At 38.9% G+C, this 19262-nt stretch overlaps 2 protein-coding genes across 2 annotated transcripts; both read left to right on the top strand.

The window, feature by feature from the left end:
- The first annotated feature begins 1379 nt into the window (after positions 1-1379).
- Positions 1380-3025, top strand: LOC129778941 (gamma-secretase subunit pen-2). Its single transcript, XM_055786131.1, has 3 exons — positions 1380-1538; positions 1601-1705; positions 1765-3025. Exons 1-3 carry the CDS (start codon positions 1478-1480, stop codon positions 1902-1904), a joined length of 306 nt encoding a protein of 101 aa, XP_055642106.1. The 5' UTR covers positions 1380-1477; the 3' UTR covers positions 1905-3025.
- A 124-nt stretch (positions 3026-3149) lies between these two features.
- On the top strand, positions 3150-19233 carry LOC129778940 (cilia- and flagella-associated protein 57). Its single transcript, XM_055786130.1, has 8 exons — positions 3150-3431; positions 3495-3578; positions 9914-10824; positions 10885-11420; positions 17088-17558; positions 17621-17858; positions 17915-18993; positions 19050-19233. The coding sequence occupies exons 1-8, from the start codon at positions 3256-3258 to the stop codon at positions 19182-19184; spliced, it is 3630 nt and encodes a 1209-aa protein (XP_055642105.1). The 5' UTR covers positions 3150-3255; the 3' UTR covers positions 19185-19233.
- The last annotated feature ends 29 nt before the right edge of the window (positions 19234-19262 follow it).

Here is a 19262-nt window from a genome sequence, read left to right as displayed (position 1 = left end):
ATGTTTCGTATCGCCAAAATTATATAATTTTCAATCGATTATTGCTCAGTCGCCGAAATTTTCATACTCAGAAAGTTCATTCTCCTCTAGTTTGCCTTCCAAATTGCCATCGTAAACCACACCTTCTCTCGATTCAATCACGCACGAAAAGCATACTGAAATGATATTCTGGTGGTGAAACCCATTCATTTTTTGTGAGGCGTCGTGCACAAATTACGTAACGCGATAAGGGGGGAGGGGTTAGATGTTGCGTTACTTTCTGTTTATTAGAGATAGGAAATTGCGTTACGAAAGGGGGGGGAGGTTCAAAATCCAGATTTTTGCGTTACGTAATTTGTGCACGACGCCTGAGGACATCGACAAGACAACATCGTTCCTGAACGAGCTGAACGGCGAGGGATCGAGGTATTCATTACCTGGCTTGACCTGACCTGAAATGCAATCAGTTTGTTTTAACTGTGAGGAAGCGCAGAAAAGCCGATCGATCAGAAGGAGAAGAGAAGGTGACCAAGAGAGTATCAGCATCGAAATACGGTTCCTCGGGAAGACATAGAAGCAGCCGCCACACACACACACACACATACACGCGCGCAACTCTTTTCGTTTGCTGGTTATCGAGAGGAAACCTGGAAAGAAATGATCGTTGCTGAAAAATAATCTGCCAGTTCCCCTTGGAATTGAAAATTACATTCAAGCGAGTTTATTTTAATGTTTTCTATCCATATAATACTGCGACCACATACATTTGGTTTTGTGATTTGTCAATCAAGTGCAGTTAACAGGAAAGCTTCTGAAGATTATTCTTCAGAACAAGGTTTTTTGTATCCAATATTGGATGCATAAAACCTTGAGTCTTCAAAGTAACACTCTCGTTTTTGAAGTCACCCAAATATTTATTTATTCATTCATTCAGGATGGATTTAGATTCAACTTCAAACAAATGATCTCTAAATCAACGATAGTCCTACGTCACCCTTGCGGTTATACCATAGATATAACCCACTTCCTGTTTTTTTGTGTACATTTCTGAACAGAATGCGGTACCCAATTCTACCACGTTATGTCATCTAACCCGTTTAAAGGATACAATACATACAGGAAACGGTTTTTCCAGGGCATCCATCTGATGTATCAAAAGACAAAATACAGATTTTAAACAACGAAAATGTGGCAATATGGATTATAATGAATGCCATCTGCTGGAATTATACACCAATATATCACAAACCTCAGTACTAAAATGTATGTGGTTTCTGCAGTTTCTGCGCCACCTCTGAATACCAAAATGAATTACCACTTCAGGTTTCAAAACGTTACAAGCGTTACTATATAGTAAGTCACTTTGACAACAGACCCATTGTTTTTGTTTACTCCGAACTTTTGTTTACCGCGAATGAAGTTCAGTTTCATTAGCTCCAGTATAAAATCGTCTTTTAATTAAAATTGTAACTAATACCTTCAGCCTATCATCACCGGAATGGATCTTTCACGAATTCCAAATGATCGGAAGTTATACCTCTGCAAGTGGTACTTCAAAGGTAATGTAATCTTCCAAATAAACGAATGAGTCATCAACAATATTCCCGTTGCTTGCTCTCAGTTGGATTCGCTTTGCTGCCATTCGTGTGGGCTATCAACACTACCTGGTTCTTTAGTGAAGCTTTCCGAAAACCAGCATATGAAGAGCAAAAGGAAATTAAGAAATGTAAGTTACGATAAATTATTCCAACTTCATCAGAACTTCAGTGAATTTATGTCTTACAGATGTGATATTCTCTGCAATTGGATCGCTTGTTTGGCTCTCGGTTATCATTATGTGGGTGGCGACATTCCAGTTGAAACGAACAGATTGGGGTGAATTCGCTGATAGTATAAGTTTCATTATTCCTTTGGGACGGGCTTGAATCACCTCTCTATTTATTTAGAAGGTTAGGGTAAATGATCTTGGTTTGTCCAGTCGAAAATATGATCATGGTTTGCCCACTTTTTTGAATGCTCTAATTCAGCGCTCCTGTGTCAAATAAGGCCTTCGAATGTTTCGAAACATATATATGAAATTGCCTTTTACATGATTTATAGTAGTTTGATAGTATATTTTTACGAAATCACATGTTTTAAAGGATTATAAAATACACCTTCTATTTGTGTCAATGCGCCCCTCATTCGAGCTAACTTTTAATCGATCACCAGATGATTATTTGGCACGTATTCAGACCTTTTCTGGATTACAACACCTATAAATATTGTAAACATCATGCTTGCTCACCATTTGTATCGGATTTACATAGCTAAACCATTAAAATAACGCATTTTGATGAACTCAATTCTGATCATGAGTTGTCCAATTCAATAATGTTGTTTTGTCCACATGATTTCTATGGCAACCGCTTGGCGCGCTGCAGTTTGTTTATGTTAGTTTATGGTGTGCTTCGCGCATAGCAGAAGTATGGTTTTTCTGTGTTGATTGTGTTGAGGTGAACACTTCTAAAATGCCCAAGAAAAGGCAATATTCTGAAGAAAGCCTAAATTATGAATGAATCAATATGATGACAGTAAACTCAAGCAATGATAAATGCAACATCTAATTGTGAATTCAAATGTTTTCATTCAAAAATGGAGATTTCTAAAACCGGACAAACCATGATCATTTTTTTGGGCAAACCATGATCATTTTTTTGGGCAAACCATGATCATTTTTTTGAGCAAACCATGATCAGAGGTGGTCAAACCATGATCATAATTCTTCTTTAAGGAAAATCGTTAAAAAACATAAAAATTTGAATAATTTTAACACCTTATGGTAGTATTAGCAACTAGAGACTTGGGGCTTTTCAACAAACCCAAACTCGTATCGATTATGTATGATTTTCATGAAGAAAAATCGATTTGCATTTACTAGTTGCATAAAAACACCCCAAATTGGACAAACCAAGATCATTTACCCTACTATAAAAATATCATTATAATTTTATTCTAAGAGAAAAATAAATTCATTCAATCACCCATACAAACATTTCTTAGTTTTCATTATTCCAACATCCCCAACGCAACACTTCTGTTTAACTTGTTGCTTCCGGTAGGTGCATCGGAACGCAGCAAACATGTGCCGGAATCTGTTGCTAAGGTACCACCCTCTTCGGTGAGGTTGTTTATTTGCATGGCCCAGTTTCAGTTTTTCAACGGGAACTCAATCGATAACAAGTGAAAAAGTTCTTCTCTGAAGGAATTTTGTAATCTCCAACAGTTTGGTTCGCAATGGTAGAAAAAGAGACCCGTTCGAAGCCGATCGCAATCATCCCCAAAAATGTGTTCGGACTTCGTACTGATATACTTGGTAATGTGCACTTCACCACGAAACAGGAGATTATTTATCCGGTCGCCGGCGTTTTGGCTATCCATGATTACACTACTAACAAGCAAAAGTTTCTACGGTATTGGTGGAACGCAGAACATGATTCATGTTATTCTAGTTACAATGGCGAATTTAATTCCAGATTTCCCGAAAATTTTCGCCCTGAGAGAATTGTGATAAGTCCCGATCGTAAGTTTATAGCCGTAGTAGAAAGAAGCTCGGACAAGTAAGTGTGTGACCGCTTGGAAAGACAATAGACGAATTGCATGCCAACTCGTCCTAGGAGTTGGCAGCACCACCTCAGATTGCAGTGAAACGTTGTGGGTGTAAGCTAGAACAAAAATACTCAAACTGTTACCCTCGGGCCGCATTTGGCCCGGCGCGCCCTTCTGGTTGGCTCATCTGGCGCTATTTTATTTTAAACTATTTTGTATGTGTAACCCTAACTAAGACCTTAGAAATCATGACCTATTGTTTTACACTGAACTACATCTCTCAGTAATGGCACCAAGTCAGAAAACATTGACGTTTTTACGAAAAAGTAAATGCAGCGTTCGTTCGACGGACAATGTGGAAAGAGAAAATAATGCAATTTAATATTTTTCAATTTATTCAGTATAAACTAGCTATTCCCAATTCTACATCACTCACAGTTCATCTACCATCCAGCTAGCGACCAGACGGCAACGAGGACTTCCATGAGGCCGACAGATAAGTTTCGCAACTCGGGTTTTTTTCAAGGCTAGAATGAACTCAGAATTTTTAAAGCCTCTCTAATTGAAACCATGATCATCATTATTCAAGTCACAGTTTCACTCCAGCTAGATGACTCTCTTAATGTAGGCTGATCAAACGTATCGTTTTCAAAGGGACAGTATAGTTTCTCCCACCCCTTTTTATTGTTCCGTCTTTTTTACTTATATCGTATATTTAGTATACAGCAAAAATGTTTATTTCTTTGACATTATTGGCAATAACATAGTGCTTCAAAAATTTAACTTTTCTTTTGCCATGAGTTCTATCCATGGGATTTTATGGGCTTTATTAGAGGCGAATGAACTGAAAAGTTTAAAGCCTCTTTAATCCAACATCATCATCATCATTATGGGCTTCGGCACAAATCTATCCTTGAGTTTGAGCCCTCTTTTAACCTAATAGAAAGCAAAAATCTTATTTTTACGGTTTAATGTTGCACTTTTCTCTAGAACCAAGATATAAAAAAACTTATTATACCAGTCGTACGTTTTACCAATACGTTTCTACAAATAGATCCGAAATCGGCCAAGCATAGCACCGAAAAAAGTGATTCACTAATTCTTTCAAGATACTATTAGAGACCTTCCGAAAGATGGTGAGCAGAGCCAGTGGATAGTGCACACAAATACAAAATCATTAAAGGAAGCCAAAGAAAAAAATCTGTTACACCGTGCAATTTTTTTTTCAAATTTGAATTTGGATTTCAATTTTACTCATTGTATTCGCAGAAATTTAACAACTGTCATCGACATGAAATTCATTGTTTGGTTAATCGATATTCAAAACTTCGCTGTGAAAGTTTACACACATTTTCATATCTACACGGTTCGTGTAGAACAATTGAAGAGTTGAACAGTAAACTGCATGCTAAATTACATGAGCATCCAAAGGAGAAATATCCTGCGCGATTAATTTGAAACCCCATGCCTTAAAACTGTAGTGTAAACATGTTGTAGAGATACCAGTTTGTGGCCTTTCAAACAATTATTGTCTTGTTGAATAGGCAATACATTCGACACCGAATTTTCTATTGTTTCTGATGATTTCATTAGTGTTCTTAAGTCTAGCTGATTCAAACTAAATACAGGAGGCAAATTTTCTTAAAGCCTATGAAAAATTTCTACGATATGGTGTCAGACATGGCTATCCTGGGAGAAACACTACAGTATAAATGGGTTGTATTAAAACCCATTCCTGAATGAACAGAGATTGAAAATAGCATTAAAAAACACCCCAATTGGGATAGATAAAAACCATATTGTATGATTAGTGTACAGCTTGTTAGCGAATGCCTAATAACAATGAGATTTATATTCTGCAAAGTAGTTGCAGAATATTGCACTCCCTTCTTCATAAAACGATCTTTCGGAAAAATACAAAAAAAAACCTATTTGTTATAACTTATTGCTCCCAGTATTTCAGGAAACAATATCAAGTTCAATCAAGCTGGATTGATTCAATTGAGGGAAACTTTTCACAATTCATTAGACAATAGCTTACTGCTTATAAAAAAAACGGTTTATTGCTAAACTGAAAAGCTTAGAGCTCTGGTAAATAAATATGCTAGAAAACTTTGATTGCGTTTTTCCCCGTTGGAACATGGGAAAATAGAAAGGTGTCTATGCGTAGAACGGCAGTATATCCTTAAAAAGGCTAATTTGGAAACTAAACATGATCGATCATGAGAATCGTCATTTGAAATGCCTCGCTGCCACTGTCATCTGGCCGCAAGCTGAGTGGCTGATAAATATTCAAGACTTTTTTCCGATTTTTCCGAACTATTATTCGATCCGAAAAAATAGTTCTTATTCCCGCTTACACTTCACGTTGAAAACGAAATAAACGGCACTTAGATGAACTACGTTTTACGAGTTAGTGAAGCCCCAAAGATAATAATAAGTTTTCAGGCAGAATGAACACCTTTCAAATAAAATTATGAATGAAAATTAATTTCTCCGTATCAAGTGTTCAATGTGAAAGGAAAACTTTGCAAGTGGTAAAATAATCTCTTACAAAAATTGTATCTGAAGATAATTTTAAACTATAATGATAAGTTTTAGTGGAAAACTAATTTCGTCTCCAGATGTCGATAACGTGCCGTTTTCGTCGCGGATACTTTTTCGTTTCCACTGTGAAGTGCATTCCAATTAATTTCTATGGAATTGCGGCCATCTTACTAACCCACTCCACCATCTACATCACCCTTTTCACTACACATTGGCTGAATGTCTAATTTGTTCGATAGAACGAATTATTGCACACAATCTTGTGTTGCATACAACATTCACGGGAACCGAGTTGAAAGAACGAATGTGTAATACATGATTTAATTTTGCATTCGCTTGCAAAACATTCCTCTTTTATTCGTTAAATTGCTCACTTGTTTCACTATCTCCACTGTTGATGTCTAGTGAAGAAAATACTGGATAAATTTGCCGTCTAATGGTATATATTATAACATATATTCTAAGAACGATTCTGCGTAATATACATTTGAAAACTCTTAATTTTTCGTTACATTTTTCGTAGAGTGAGCTCGTAGACGTAGTCCTACGTCATAAATTATTTTAAAATTTGATATTCATTCTTCTCAAAAATGTATTTTCAAATTTTCAAAAAATATATGAACAGTCCATAGAATTATCAACATTCATGCATCGGAAGATGGGCACTTCTACAAGGAAAAAATTGTTCTGACAACTACTTCATATTTTCTTTGAAAAAAATACAACTAATTCTAATTTTGTTCAAAGTCAAGATGGCGATGTAGTGTATTCGACAAAGTCAATATGGACTTTTGTCGAACACGTTAACATTCTATCTTTTATAGTTTCTTCAATAAATGACATTTTTGTATAGAGACTCCTGAAAAATTAATGTTTTACTCGTAACATTGTTGTGTATAATTCTCGCGTTTGTCATGTTCTTGACATGTTTCCAAATAGAAAAAAATTTATAGAAGGTTGTGTCCAAGATACGACCGCATTGTTGACGTAGAACTACACTGTTATTTTATATAAGTCGCTTGTTTATACCTTCGAATATTATTCTATAATGCTGTGAAATTTTAGAAACCACTGCTTAGTAGAATAATCTATGAAATGTTTTTTTTTTAATTTTAGAATCAGTTGACGATAATTGATTGATGATTCATTCTTGCCCTCGCAAAACAATACACTAGCTGATCGTATGCCGCAATTTATTTCATGTCAATGCATTGAAAATTTTCCTCGAACGCTATTCCGGTGACATTTTTCGCAATAAACATAGACTCGGCTACAGTCGATTATATACATGCACCATTATTCCACATCTTATAACTACATCAATATATCATTGGCACCGCATGGAAACAACAACAATGACAACACTTGCAAGTATCAAATATCATGCTATATATTATTTAGTATTGCCTCAGTGGAATCGCACCGCTAGGCATCGTTCGTACAACGTAAACCAAGCGCCAAACAAGCGTTCGCCATAGCATGCATTTAAAGCCATTACATTGGTGGCTTTAAACTACTAGGAATATAAACACTTCTCAAAATTTTGCGCTATTCTCAAAAAAAAACGCTTCTGTTAATATTACTGGCCTCGAAAAAAGTTGCATTACTTTCTCATGCTCGAGAGAAGCACAGCTATCACCCTTAGTGGAGGAAGTTTTGCTACTGGTAAGCGAAACCTAATCACATACAAAATTCCAGAACGACATTTACTTTCTTGGTGACTAAACAAGCGAAATAAACTCTTTTGTTAATATCAACAACCTGGAAAACAGTAGCATTGCTTCATTATGATCAAGATTAGCGCAAATGCAATCCTAGTTGAAGGCAGATTTGCGACTGGCACGCGAACCCAAAATAACTTTTAACATTTCAGTAAGACATTCAAGATGCTTGGTTTTCCCCAAATATTTTACCGCCTGCTTCGCCATAACGTCAGTTTAATGAATTGATGCATTCTCAAAGGCACCAACAATATTAACTGTTTGGAAAAAGACTGACTTATGTCACACCGCTTGTACTCTGCTGTAACACCCATCGATGCGAATTCGTTGATGAGTTTGTCAAGAACGACCGCCTTCATCACCAGCGGGATGGGAGGGGGCTTGATTTTGGTTGCTGCCTGGGACGCTTACATTTTCGATCGACGCGCCGAAGTCGCCTACTTCGCTGTTGTTCGATGCGGTGTCACACTCGCGAAGGCTCGGTTCAGTGCGAGCGCTTTTCACTGCACCAACATCGCGTGCATCATTAGATGACGCTTGCCTCGAAATATTATTGCTCCTGGCAATGCGTTCGTTTTTTGCAGGACTAGAGCCTGCCATCCTCTTCTTCTTGCTCATCACACAGCGTCAAATTTATGACGCGGACAGAAAAACCAAACGACGATATCCAAGTTGGATTACCACTGGTGGGGTCCAATCTTAGATCGAAGCGCAGCGAAAACAAAGTGAACTGGATTGCTCAACAGTCCGATGCCGAATGAAAGTTTGCCTCAGCGAGATCCACTGTTTATACTCGAGGCCAGTATCCCCGTTCATTCTTCTACTTTTTCTTTGTTCACGGAGACTTTCAATCCTACGATTTCCCCTTCGTTGGTCGTTGATAAGTTGCTCGTTATAGACAGCTCTGTTCGGGGAAGCACACAAATGGACAGAACAAATGTATGAAAAAATGGAAACGCTTAAAGTTTTCACGAATTTTAACCAATTACAAACCAGGGGATTCTAACGTATAGCATATTAAACAAATCTTAGGGAATTTCCGATTCGTTTAGTATGTAAATCGCCAAAATCCGTTCGTTGCAAAAATAGTTATTAACGTTAACTTTATTTCATAAAAATGTGACCGGTTTTCTGATTTGGCACCCTTAATGAAAGACGTAGTTCTACGTCAAAAAATTGCAGAACATGTCAATTTCGATAATATAAACACAAAAATGTTACGAGTAGAACATTAATAGTAATTATAATAGTAATAGTAATAGTAATAGTAATAGTAATAGCATCTATCGTCAAAGAACATGCCATTTTTATTATGCATTTTTGGGGTGAAATCAGTAATAACACTTTAAAAACCACTAACATTCAAGTTTTTCACTTCCAAAATGTTATTTAAATCCACCAATTTAAATGTTACACAACTATATCCTGTACTAAGTTTTCTCATCTTTCAAATGAGAACAACAGAATTCTCCCACGTACGTATACTTTTGGAAGTAGAGCCAGTTTAAGCCAACAGAGTTCGAAACAAAAAAGAAGTTCAATAACTCTGTCATTGTTGAAATTCGAACATATGTGTAGAAGGATTTTTTTTCTTCAAATATGATCTCATTCTCACTCTGAAAAATTCCGGATATACATATATAATTTTTTATGCGAGAAAGATGTTTTCTGACTATAAGGGAATGAATCAAAAATTAAATTTTACTTTTATGTTCAAAAAACAAAAATTATATTTATATAGAACAAATAAAACTTTTTTTCACTCGATTATGTATGTGATTCGATTATATACAGTGAAAAGAAATTGGAAACTATATAATCGAATCCGTCGTGTATTCGAGTTTTAATTTTTGTAGAAAAAAATTAAAAACTTTGGCCCTTTTAAAAAGTAGTCTTACACTTTTTTGAAGATTTCAAGTATGCAAAGTTGCTTAAACGACCAATGTCTTTACACCTACAAAATTTCCCTGCAATCTGAGATGGTACTGCCAATGGCCAAGCGAGTTTTCATGAAAATCGTCAATGACTTTTTCTCGAACTAAGTCGCCCTCAATACTATCTAACAAAATTTCCTTCAGTAAATCCTCGGTCAACATTTATGAAATCGCTACACTAAAGAAAAGGAAAAGCCTACAACTCCCTCCGGACTGCCCGAACACCCAAATCGGCAACATCTGTTTCACGTTCGACTCCCGTGGAATAGCGGTCTTATCCGTTGAACCGGATGCCTTCCTTTCGATCTTTTCATTCGACAAAAACGAATCCTTGATCATTGGTCGTGCGTCCAACTCGAGCCAGCAAGGTCAGGCTAACTATCTTTCATGCCACCCAAACGACGCTACGATTGTTGCCGTTGGTGGCTATTACATGTTAAAAATCATGAACAAAACCGACAAAGGATTTGGCCAAATCGGGTCGATCAAAGGTGACAATCTGTTGGTGACTTCGATCGCTTGGTTGACGTCCGAGGCCCTGGCCGCCGGAACGGCTGAAAGTGAGCTGATTATCGTCGAATCTGGCGATTTAAAATTGAAGATGCGGGCCGACGAAGTGGAGAAAATAGACATTGCGGCGGATACGGATGCAGAGCTGTCTGTCACTCCGGATAATGATGTCGAGTTCAAAAAGGAAAACTACGAAGTGCTCTGTTTGACACATTTCACGCAGGGTTTCCTATATTCCATGCATAACTCCGTTCATGTATTTGAGAAGTCATCAAATTATTTGTTCACCAAAAAATCTATAATTCGTATTCCAATCACGTTGTATGAGGAGCAGTCATATAAAATTATCAACGTTGCTGTGAACGTCGAGGAAGATACCATCGTGGTTGTCACTAAACACTCCCAGATATACATTGGGATGCTGTTCGTTCCAGAAACACTGAAAGTCAGTGAACTGGTATTTCGACATCTGGGGGAGCCGTTGCACGTGAGTGGAATTGTCGGAATGTCTCTGTGCTCATGGAAGCCTATAATCATGACCTCATGTTAGTTGCGGACCACTGCTCATACTTGTTCTAGTGTATTAATCTTGCTTTCATTTTCAGCCAAAGATCTAACAATTCGTCTATGGAATTATCAGAGTATGAAGGTTGAACTAGTCAAACAGTTTCAAATAGAAATTGGTGTTATTGCCTTACACCCATCAGGGCTTTTTGTCGCTGTGGGTTTTATCGACTTGTTAAGATTGATGCAGGTTCAACTGGATAACCTTAAAGTGACCAAAGCGTTCAATTTCCCCAAATGCACTCAGCTGAAGTTTTCTAATCAGGGTCATCTGCTAGCGGCATCCCATGGCAAGGTCATCAGTCTGATATGCATTTTCACCTTCGAGGTTACTCGCACGCTCAAAGGTCACAACGGTGCCATTCTTAGTTTATCGTGGTCTACGGATGATGCCGTGCTTGCTTCGGGGGGTGACGACGGTGCAATCTACAAGTGGAGCACTGTCACAGGAGAACGCGTTGAAGAAATTGTCCAGAAAGGGATCCATTATAGATCCCTTTCGTTGACTAGTGACTCGCATTCCGTGTTTGCAATTACCAACACGGGACTAATCAGGGAGATGTGTAAATCCGACATTGTAAGAAAACGTTTGCTTGATATACCATGATGTGCCCTAATTCCGTTCATCTAAGACAATGTATAATGTATGAATGCTCTAAAAAAATACAGTTTGTGTGTATATGATGTTAGTAAACGTGCTACTTGCTTGGAATATGTCCCATTACTGATAAACATACGGATTGCTGTTGCATACTACTTATAATGACAAAAAACATTTTACGCTTTTTGTTCCTAATTCCAGTCGGTAAAAACATCATTGTTCCTAATTTCTTTAATTAGTGTTCCAAATTCCTAATTCCAATGAATTGTTTTAAATAGTATATTCGACCATGCTTGTTGTAAACAAGTTAATTGAATTGTAATTAATAATTAAATTAACTACAATAGTAATAAGTCGTTTATTTAATTTTCTGTTCATTTTTTCGTGTTTTGGCGGCAAGATTCGGTTCTTTTTTTCTCTGTCTTTCATCTCTTTTCTTCTCTTTTTCCGTTTCAAATTTTTTCATGGCTTTATCGAGGGTTTCCATTTACAGTCAATCGCAAAATTGAGTATACACCTCGTACTGGTTTGTTATTTTCGAGTTTTTCGGGGCTAAGAAGCGAATAATTAAATGCGACTTATATCCATCGTAAAATCGATCCATTTTACTCTTATGTAGTGATAAGAAAAAAAAATTAAATGATTACATTTCTACTCCATGTTCAAAAAACAAAGACGTGGCAAAATGGAGTGTACAGTTCAAGTTTTTCTTAAAAAGAAAATTGGAATCAGTGCAGAAATTTTAACATATAACAAAAATCAATCCCGTAGTATTTGATATGGCCATTCTTAGGCGTCCAGCACTTCCTGCAAGCGCCGAGGTGGCATTTTAGGTCACTGTAGACAGAAGTGCCTTTTCCTAATCGTCCTGTAGATTGGGTTCTTCCGACAGCAGCTGCTATTTGACGCAATGTCTTTTCTCAACAAGTCTTTCTTATTATCATTGTACGTGAAACAATATCTATTTCTTTCCTCTTACTTGTTACTTTGATAAAAACTTTTTCAAACGCCTACAGAAAAAATATCAACTCTGCTCAACCAGTGGTTTGGTGTTGATGTCACACACTGACGAAAAGAGTACGCTAATTCGCAAAGAAACTTACTGAAACTTACTACAAGGTTAATTTGTTTGGAGAAATTTAAAGGGTACACTCAATTTTGTAATGCTTAGAATCAGACTTCTTGTGCGCGCGCTTTATTTTTGAGAAACGAGTATCGATTTTCTCTTCCTCACAACCCTTCCATGTGCAAGCGATGAGATCGGGCTTTAGCACGCGAGCTTGGGATTGGCTTTTTCTCTTTTCTTTCGTAAAATATTGAGAGGTTTTCAGATTTCGTGCACGCGCGGCTAAATTTCGAGAAACGAGTATTGATTTTCTCCTCCTCACGATTCTTCCCAAGTCCGGCTCCACCAGGTTCAGCCACCTGAGCTCCTCTTCTTTTTCCCACCGGATTCGATGCGATGCATCATCTATGATCCATGCCCATAGAGAAGAACCGGTCTAATCAGGGATTTGTACATGGTACACCTCGTACGGGGTCGGGGTTTGTCGGACCTCAAGGATGTGCGGAGCCCATAGTAGGCGCGACTTCCGTCGACTATGCATCTTCGAATTTCACGACTGTTGGTGTTGTCAGTTGTTATCAACGAGCCAAGGTAGACAAATTCCTCTACAACCTCATCGCCGTCGATCACAACACTACTACAAAAAAAAAATTACGATCAGTCCCTCCTGCTAGCATGTATTTAGTCTTAGACGCATTCATCCCAAGCCCAATCAGCCCTGCTTCGTGTTTCAGTTGGGTATACAAGTTCCCTACGGTTATGTCCACGTCGTCAGCGAAACAGATAAACTGACTAGACTTGCTGAAAATCGTGCCCCTCAAGTTGAAGCCCGGTCTCCGCATAACATCATCCATCGCCACGTTGAAGGCAGACAGAAGACTCCCTCGCCTTGTCGGAGTCTCCTATGAGTCTCAAACGATTCCGACAGATCGCCTGTGATCCGCACACCTTTCATCGTTACCTGAATCAATCTTATCAGCTTGCGGGGAAAGCCGTGTTCATCCATGATTCTCCATAGCTGTCGTCGGTCGATAGTATCATATGCGGCCTTGAAATCGACGAAACTGTGGTGCATAGATACTCGCGGAACTTTTGGAGGATCTGCCTCAGTGTAAAAATCTGGTCCGATAATTTCCCACAAATTTGTTTACTAAAGGCGATAGACGGCGAAAGAGGATTTAAGACAGAAGTTTGTAGACACCATTCAGGATCGCTATTGCACGGTAGTTCGCACAATTATGCTTGTCACCTTTTTTCTAGATGGGGTAGATTACACCATCTTTCCACGGCTACTCGAGTCCTGATTGTTTAACGTGGTGATATAGCGAATTCCTAAATCAATGTCGAAAAATCGAAGTGGAAATCAGTGACGAAGTGATAAAACATGACTGTCGTCCCGACTTGGTAATCGTGATTGTTTTGTTGTCGTCGATGGTGGAAAAGTTGTTGAACGCAAGTATTCTTTTTTTTCAACTTTTCGTTTCGCGGAGATTGCGGTGGACTTCGGTGTGACTGCGGTGAATGGAAGTGTTGCGTTCAAGCACGGTGTGTATTTGGTCATATATTTTGGTATCGTCATTGGATTCCTTACGTTGTGTTGTACGATGTGATTATGCAGCGGAGTTCAGGCTTCGTCCGTTGGATGCGTTGGATGGGATTGGTCGGATCTCACGCTGCACAACATTCCACAAAAGGCATGCCGCGATTCTAGCCACTAACATCACACAGCAGTGCGCGATGGTGTGAATAGACATTCATTCCTTTCTCTTGTGGAATAACCGGGAATAAGTTCTGCTGCAATCGCTGTTGCTGGTTGATGACAATTATCTCCTGTGGGGACTATAACTATAATAGCGGTTTAATGATTTACATTAGCGGACGGTTATTTGACACTGAGATATAATTTTATGCTGACTCAAATGTGGGTAGACCAGAAAATTAGATATAAAAGAAAGTAATGTGCTATTCTTTAAGATTGGACTTATGGAAGGTGTCGAAACTACTACGTTTGATAAAAGCGTAGTATAAATCGGAAGCGGATCGAGATGACCGCGCGTGATTTGGTTGAAGCGGCTCGTGACAACCACAAATTTGAGATCAGACATGCTACAGCGGATTATGTACAGCTCTAGAAGGTGTTAGATGCTTATAAAACAGCTAGTAAAGAATTGAAGAAGATTGAAGACAAGGGGCTCGTTTGTGTCGTGTTAGACCTTGAGATGCGGTCATCCTTGAGTTACCAATACGTAATAGATGTAAACCGGTTAATTTAGAAAATTGCGTTTGTGTAATGTCTCCTTTCATTACACAAACGCAATGAGCTCATCTGAGCACGTCACACGGAAAATGGCGCCTTCCTCGATCTTGCCATAGCAGAGATCAGATGTGTTTTCCGAGTCCAGGGGCTAGTTAGCATACTCCCGGTTATTCACAGCCTTCTTCCTTGTTTCGAGAATTCATCGAGGGGAGTAGCATCCAGTTCGTCTACCGCTGGTAACGCAGCTTCAAAATACTGCGAATATGATGCAGCAACGTTCGGTATCTGAAGTCGTCGTAGGTGATACCGTAGTGAGCGCTGGTGTGATTTGTTACTGACGACTGATAGTTTAGAGCGCGGTAAGGATCACCAGATAGTGGTCTGAATCGATGTTAGCGCCACGATAGGTTATGAAGTAGATGATATCCGAGAAGTGCGGACCGTCGATCAAAACATGGTTAACTTGTGTTTTCGTTTGCTGAGGTTATCTCCAGGTGTAAAGGTATTGTGCTGTAAGAAGGTACTACGTATAATCAAGTCAATAAATCTTAGGCTGGGCGCTGAACCTACAGATCACTAGTCTGCACTCCTTCTCTTGGCCGACCTTAATGTTCAAATCAGCGATGACGATTTTGATGTCTGTTTTGTGCAGTGATCGTATTCACGCTCTAGCTGCGCGCAATGTTCTGGAAAAAAGGAGATGAAGATGGTCGAGTTTCGAGCGACATAGCATGCGCTGCCATAACTATTTCGCAAATAGTGACGTCAGTCGTTGTGTTTAGTTTTGATTGCCCACCACATCCATGTGAAATGCTATTTTCAGTTAGTAAATTATCAATAAAAAAACGTACATTTTCGTAGAGCTCCCGCTGCATATGAGGCTAATGTGATAGCGTTGAGTGAATATTCGTGAAATCACGTCGAAAAAGACGGATAAAAGTGATATTTCCATGTGGCATTTTCACTCCCTCACGTTCATAGAAACAAACGAAGTTTCAATATTTTACCGTTATGAAGTTGATGTTTCGAAGGCTCTCGGTGTCGGCGTGTATGTTGTGAAATAATAATCGTCAATTAATCAAAATTTCACCGAAAATGTTACTGCTTTCGAGAACAAAATATACCACTGCTCTCTGGACCTTTTTACCACATAAATAATCGAAATTAGCCAGGATATAATTGTTATCTGTTAAAAAACAACTACTTTAATGGTTTCATGGGAATTTTGGCTCAAATTATCATGCAACCGTGAGTACTTCCAACATTGTTTTGTTTCTTCCATATACATTCCATATTGAATGTAAATAATTACGACGATATTTTGCTTGCCAATACAGATACACTGCTCCACCTCTATATGTACCTCATTGAGCTGCGCGTATAATTCTCCTTTATCATCCTCGGTGGTAGCTAGATGGAGGCTATGGACGTTGATAATGCTGACCTCACATACTCAATCTGCAAATTCTTTCGTTGATTGACCACCAGCCGATCGTCCGTTTCTACTTCTCTCCCTTCACGATGAAAGCTGTATCCAGCTGTCTCGAATTTCTTTGGGATTTCCCCTGTGCGTTTCATTTTTACGGATGGCTTGCAAAGCCTGCACCAACCCCCTGTCTCGCCGGAGGACCATCGTGCACAGCCCTGTTCGGATTCCCCACTGGCACGAGGACAATGATCAGCCGCCCCTGACATGAGGAACAGACGCTCGGATAGGCCCCCTTCCCTGTCAGAATACGACCAAGATCCCACCGGGGTTGGTTACCCGATCTTCACTATGGTTACTCGTATCCCAGTCGGTACCGCGAGGAAGTATGGATAGGAGTTACTGAACAAGAAACTAAGGACCACGAATTGGGACTATTTTATGCCTGCAGGTACGTGAAGTACCGATGGTACGCTTAGTCCTGTCGTTTACCAACCAATTTATTACTTATATTTATATTTAACCAATCGAATTTGCAATGGAAAGATGTGAATAAACCACTAAATCAAAGCAGTGTACCTGTGCAGTCCAATTTTTATCATTTTCCGGAGATTTACAATCGTTTACGCTTTGTAAGTTGATAACAACTGTGATCAATGTTGTTAGCCACTCTGCTAAGAAAAACAACATACATAATGAATTGGCTGAAATTTATATAGGTAAGCGTAACCAATAGTGCATGGTTGCCAATTTTTCGAATAGTTATAGTTTTGCAAGGATACACAAAAATAATTTATCAAAACAGTATTTTATGTCGAGTGGACGGAATTATGCACTGATTTGTATAAGGGAGCATCACAGTATTTTAAATCTTAATTCTCATTTAATCCGTAGTACCGGGAGTTCAAAATTCCAGACTGCACCCCATTGACAGATATGGCTCTGTCTCGATCGGATTCGATTATGTTTGTGGGAACCGAGAAGGGCCATATCTACAACGTAGACAGCAGTAACGGAAATTGCAACAACTTCCGCTTCTTCAATACCAAAATAACAAAGATCTGCATTTCGTACAACGATAGTGTTTTGGTAACCGCCGCCGCCGATGGAACGCTGGTGATTTGGACAATTCTGAACAACGAGGGCAAGACGGCTCCGCATGCTCCCGAGCTGGGTGGCTGCAGTGACATACTCATTGCACGACAGGATCTGGTCGACAAAAACGAATCCATCACGACGCTGGAGATGCGAATTCAGCAACAGATCATGGAATTCCAGTACAAAATGAAGCAGGGTGACGTTTTCCATTCGGAGCAACTGCGCGACGTTCATCGGGAATACTGTTCGGCGTTGGAGCATTTGAAGGTTTAATATTCTATATTAGAATAAAGTTATCATAAACTGGTTGCGATAAAATCCTATTGTAGACTTTAAATGAAGAATTGCTCGAATCGCACAAAGAAGAAATCAGCCAAAAGAACTCGGAAATGGAGAAAAAGAAAGAAGAGCACCAGAAAGAGATGATGGATTTCGAGGCACAGTTTCACGAGAAGATCATTCTGGAGTACGACAAGTTGAACAACGTAAAACAGCGTATGGAACAGATGCGAGAGGAATACGAAATCAAACTACGCAGATCAGCTGGTTGTCTTCAGGATACAATAGGTAAGACTACCAGCATTATAATAAAGAAAAACAATTACAATATATCTCTTCAACAGAATCACTGGACGCAGATCACAAGAAACAGTTGGTTGAAAAACAGGAAATAGTCAATGGGTTGCTGAGCGAGATAGAGAGGAGGAAACTTGAATTTGATGAGTATTGCAGACAAGTCGACGTGGACAACGATCGCCACAAAGTTGAACTGCAGCTGAAGTATGAGAAGAAGCTACAGGAAGAGGAGGAGAACTGCATGAAATGGCGTGGTGAGGCTGGCGTACTAAAGAAAAAGTTTTCCACATTGAGTCGTGAAGCGGAAAACTACCGTAAAGATATTGAAACGCTACAATATCAACAAGGAAAGTTCCAACAAGCCATCAAACAACATCAGAAGGACATAGAGGACTTGAAGTGTGAATTAAGCGAGCGGGAAGCGGTTATTAAGGATAAAGAACGAAGACTGCACGAGATAGGTAAGAGAAACGGAGAATTGGAGAAGTACAAGCAAGTTCAAATACACAAGATAAACGAGCTCAGAAATCAAATTGAACCAAAGACGCGAGAAATTAAGGAGAAAAAAGAAGTCATCGGAGAGATGGAGAAGAAATTGGAGGAATTTCAACAGAACAACAAACAACTGGCACTTCAATTGCAGGAACTTAGAGACAAGTATTACGGAGCGGACCTGGAACTGAGAAAGGAGAGAAATCGCGTTCGCGGGGTAAGGAATCAGTACCAGCAGGTGTGCCGAGAAATATACAATGTATCAGGGCTGATTCAAAAACCAGACGATTTGAAAAGAGGCATTAAAGACCTATCCCATCGCTACTCGATTGACAAAGAGTCATGTAAGGCATTCTCATCCAGTGATGAGGTACAGAACGAATTTCTTCGTCAACGGGAGCATCTAGAAAAGGTAACGAAGAGCGCCATAATGAGAAGTACTAACAAGAAAGACACCTCAGAAACAACGAAGCTGATGAAAGAAAATATGGAACTTCTTTCGGAGTTGAATAAATTGCGAGAATTGCTAAACGAAAAACAACATACTTGTACCAGAATGGAGGCACTTCTAGGATTGTCGAGCAAAGCAATATCACCGAGAGAGGCTAAATTGAAACTGGAAAAGGCTGTTGCGGTAAGAAAACAACACACATGAATAGGTTTATGATAAATACACATTGATTTTTACAGAATAAAGACGAAATAGAATCCCGATACCGCGAACAGACTACAAAACTGCAGGAAGCCATCAAGTCACTATCGAATGAGAATCAGAATTTAAGATTAGAAATCGTGGCTCTCAATAAGAGAAATACTAGCAAGTAAACTAATGTTGATGTGCCGTACTTTATATTTTATGGTTTCTTACGCATTGATAAACGGTTTTTGCACCATTGTGCTTGT

Source organism: Toxorhynchites rutilus, chromosome 3 (assembly GCF_029784135.1).
Source record: "Toxorhynchites rutilus septentrionalis strain SRP chromosome 3, ASM2978413v1, whole genome shotgun sequence".
Classification (NCBI taxonomy): domain Eukaryota; kingdom Metazoa; phylum Arthropoda; class Insecta; order Diptera; family Culicidae; genus Toxorhynchites; species Toxorhynchites rutilus.
Note: the sequence above shows the minus strand (reverse complement) of the source record. Positions and strands in the feature narration are given on the sequence as shown.

What these genes read in the sequence shown, in the direction of transcription:
- LOC129778940 (XM_055786130.1), top strand. Translation starts at nt 3,256, where the DNA reads ATGGTAGAAAAAGAGACCCGTTCGAAGCCGATCGCAATCATCCCCAAA. An exon ending in CGGCGTTGGAGCATTTGAAG is followed by an intron (nt 17,559 to 17,620) that starts GTTTAATATTCT and finishes ATCCTATTGTAG; the next exon opens with ACTTTAAATGAAGAATTGCT. An exon ending in AACTGGAAAAGGCTGTTGCG is followed by an intron (nt 18,994 to 19,049) that starts GTAAGAAAACAA and finishes TGATTTTTACAG; the next exon opens with AATAAAGACGAAATAGAATC.
- LOC129778941 (XM_055786131.1), top strand. Translation starts at nt 1,478, where the DNA reads ATGGATCTTTCACGAATTCCAAATGATCGGAAGTTATACCTCTGCAAG. An exon ending in CTGCAAGTGGTACTTCAAAG is followed by an intron (nt 1,539 to 1,600) that starts GTAATGTAATCT and finishes GCTTGCTCTCAG; the next exon opens with TTGGATTCGCTTTGCTGCCA. An exon ending in GCAAAAGGAAATTAAGAAAT is followed by an intron (nt 1,706 to 1,764) that starts GTAAGTTACGAT and finishes TATGTCTTACAG; the next exon opens with ATGTGATATTCTCTGCAATT.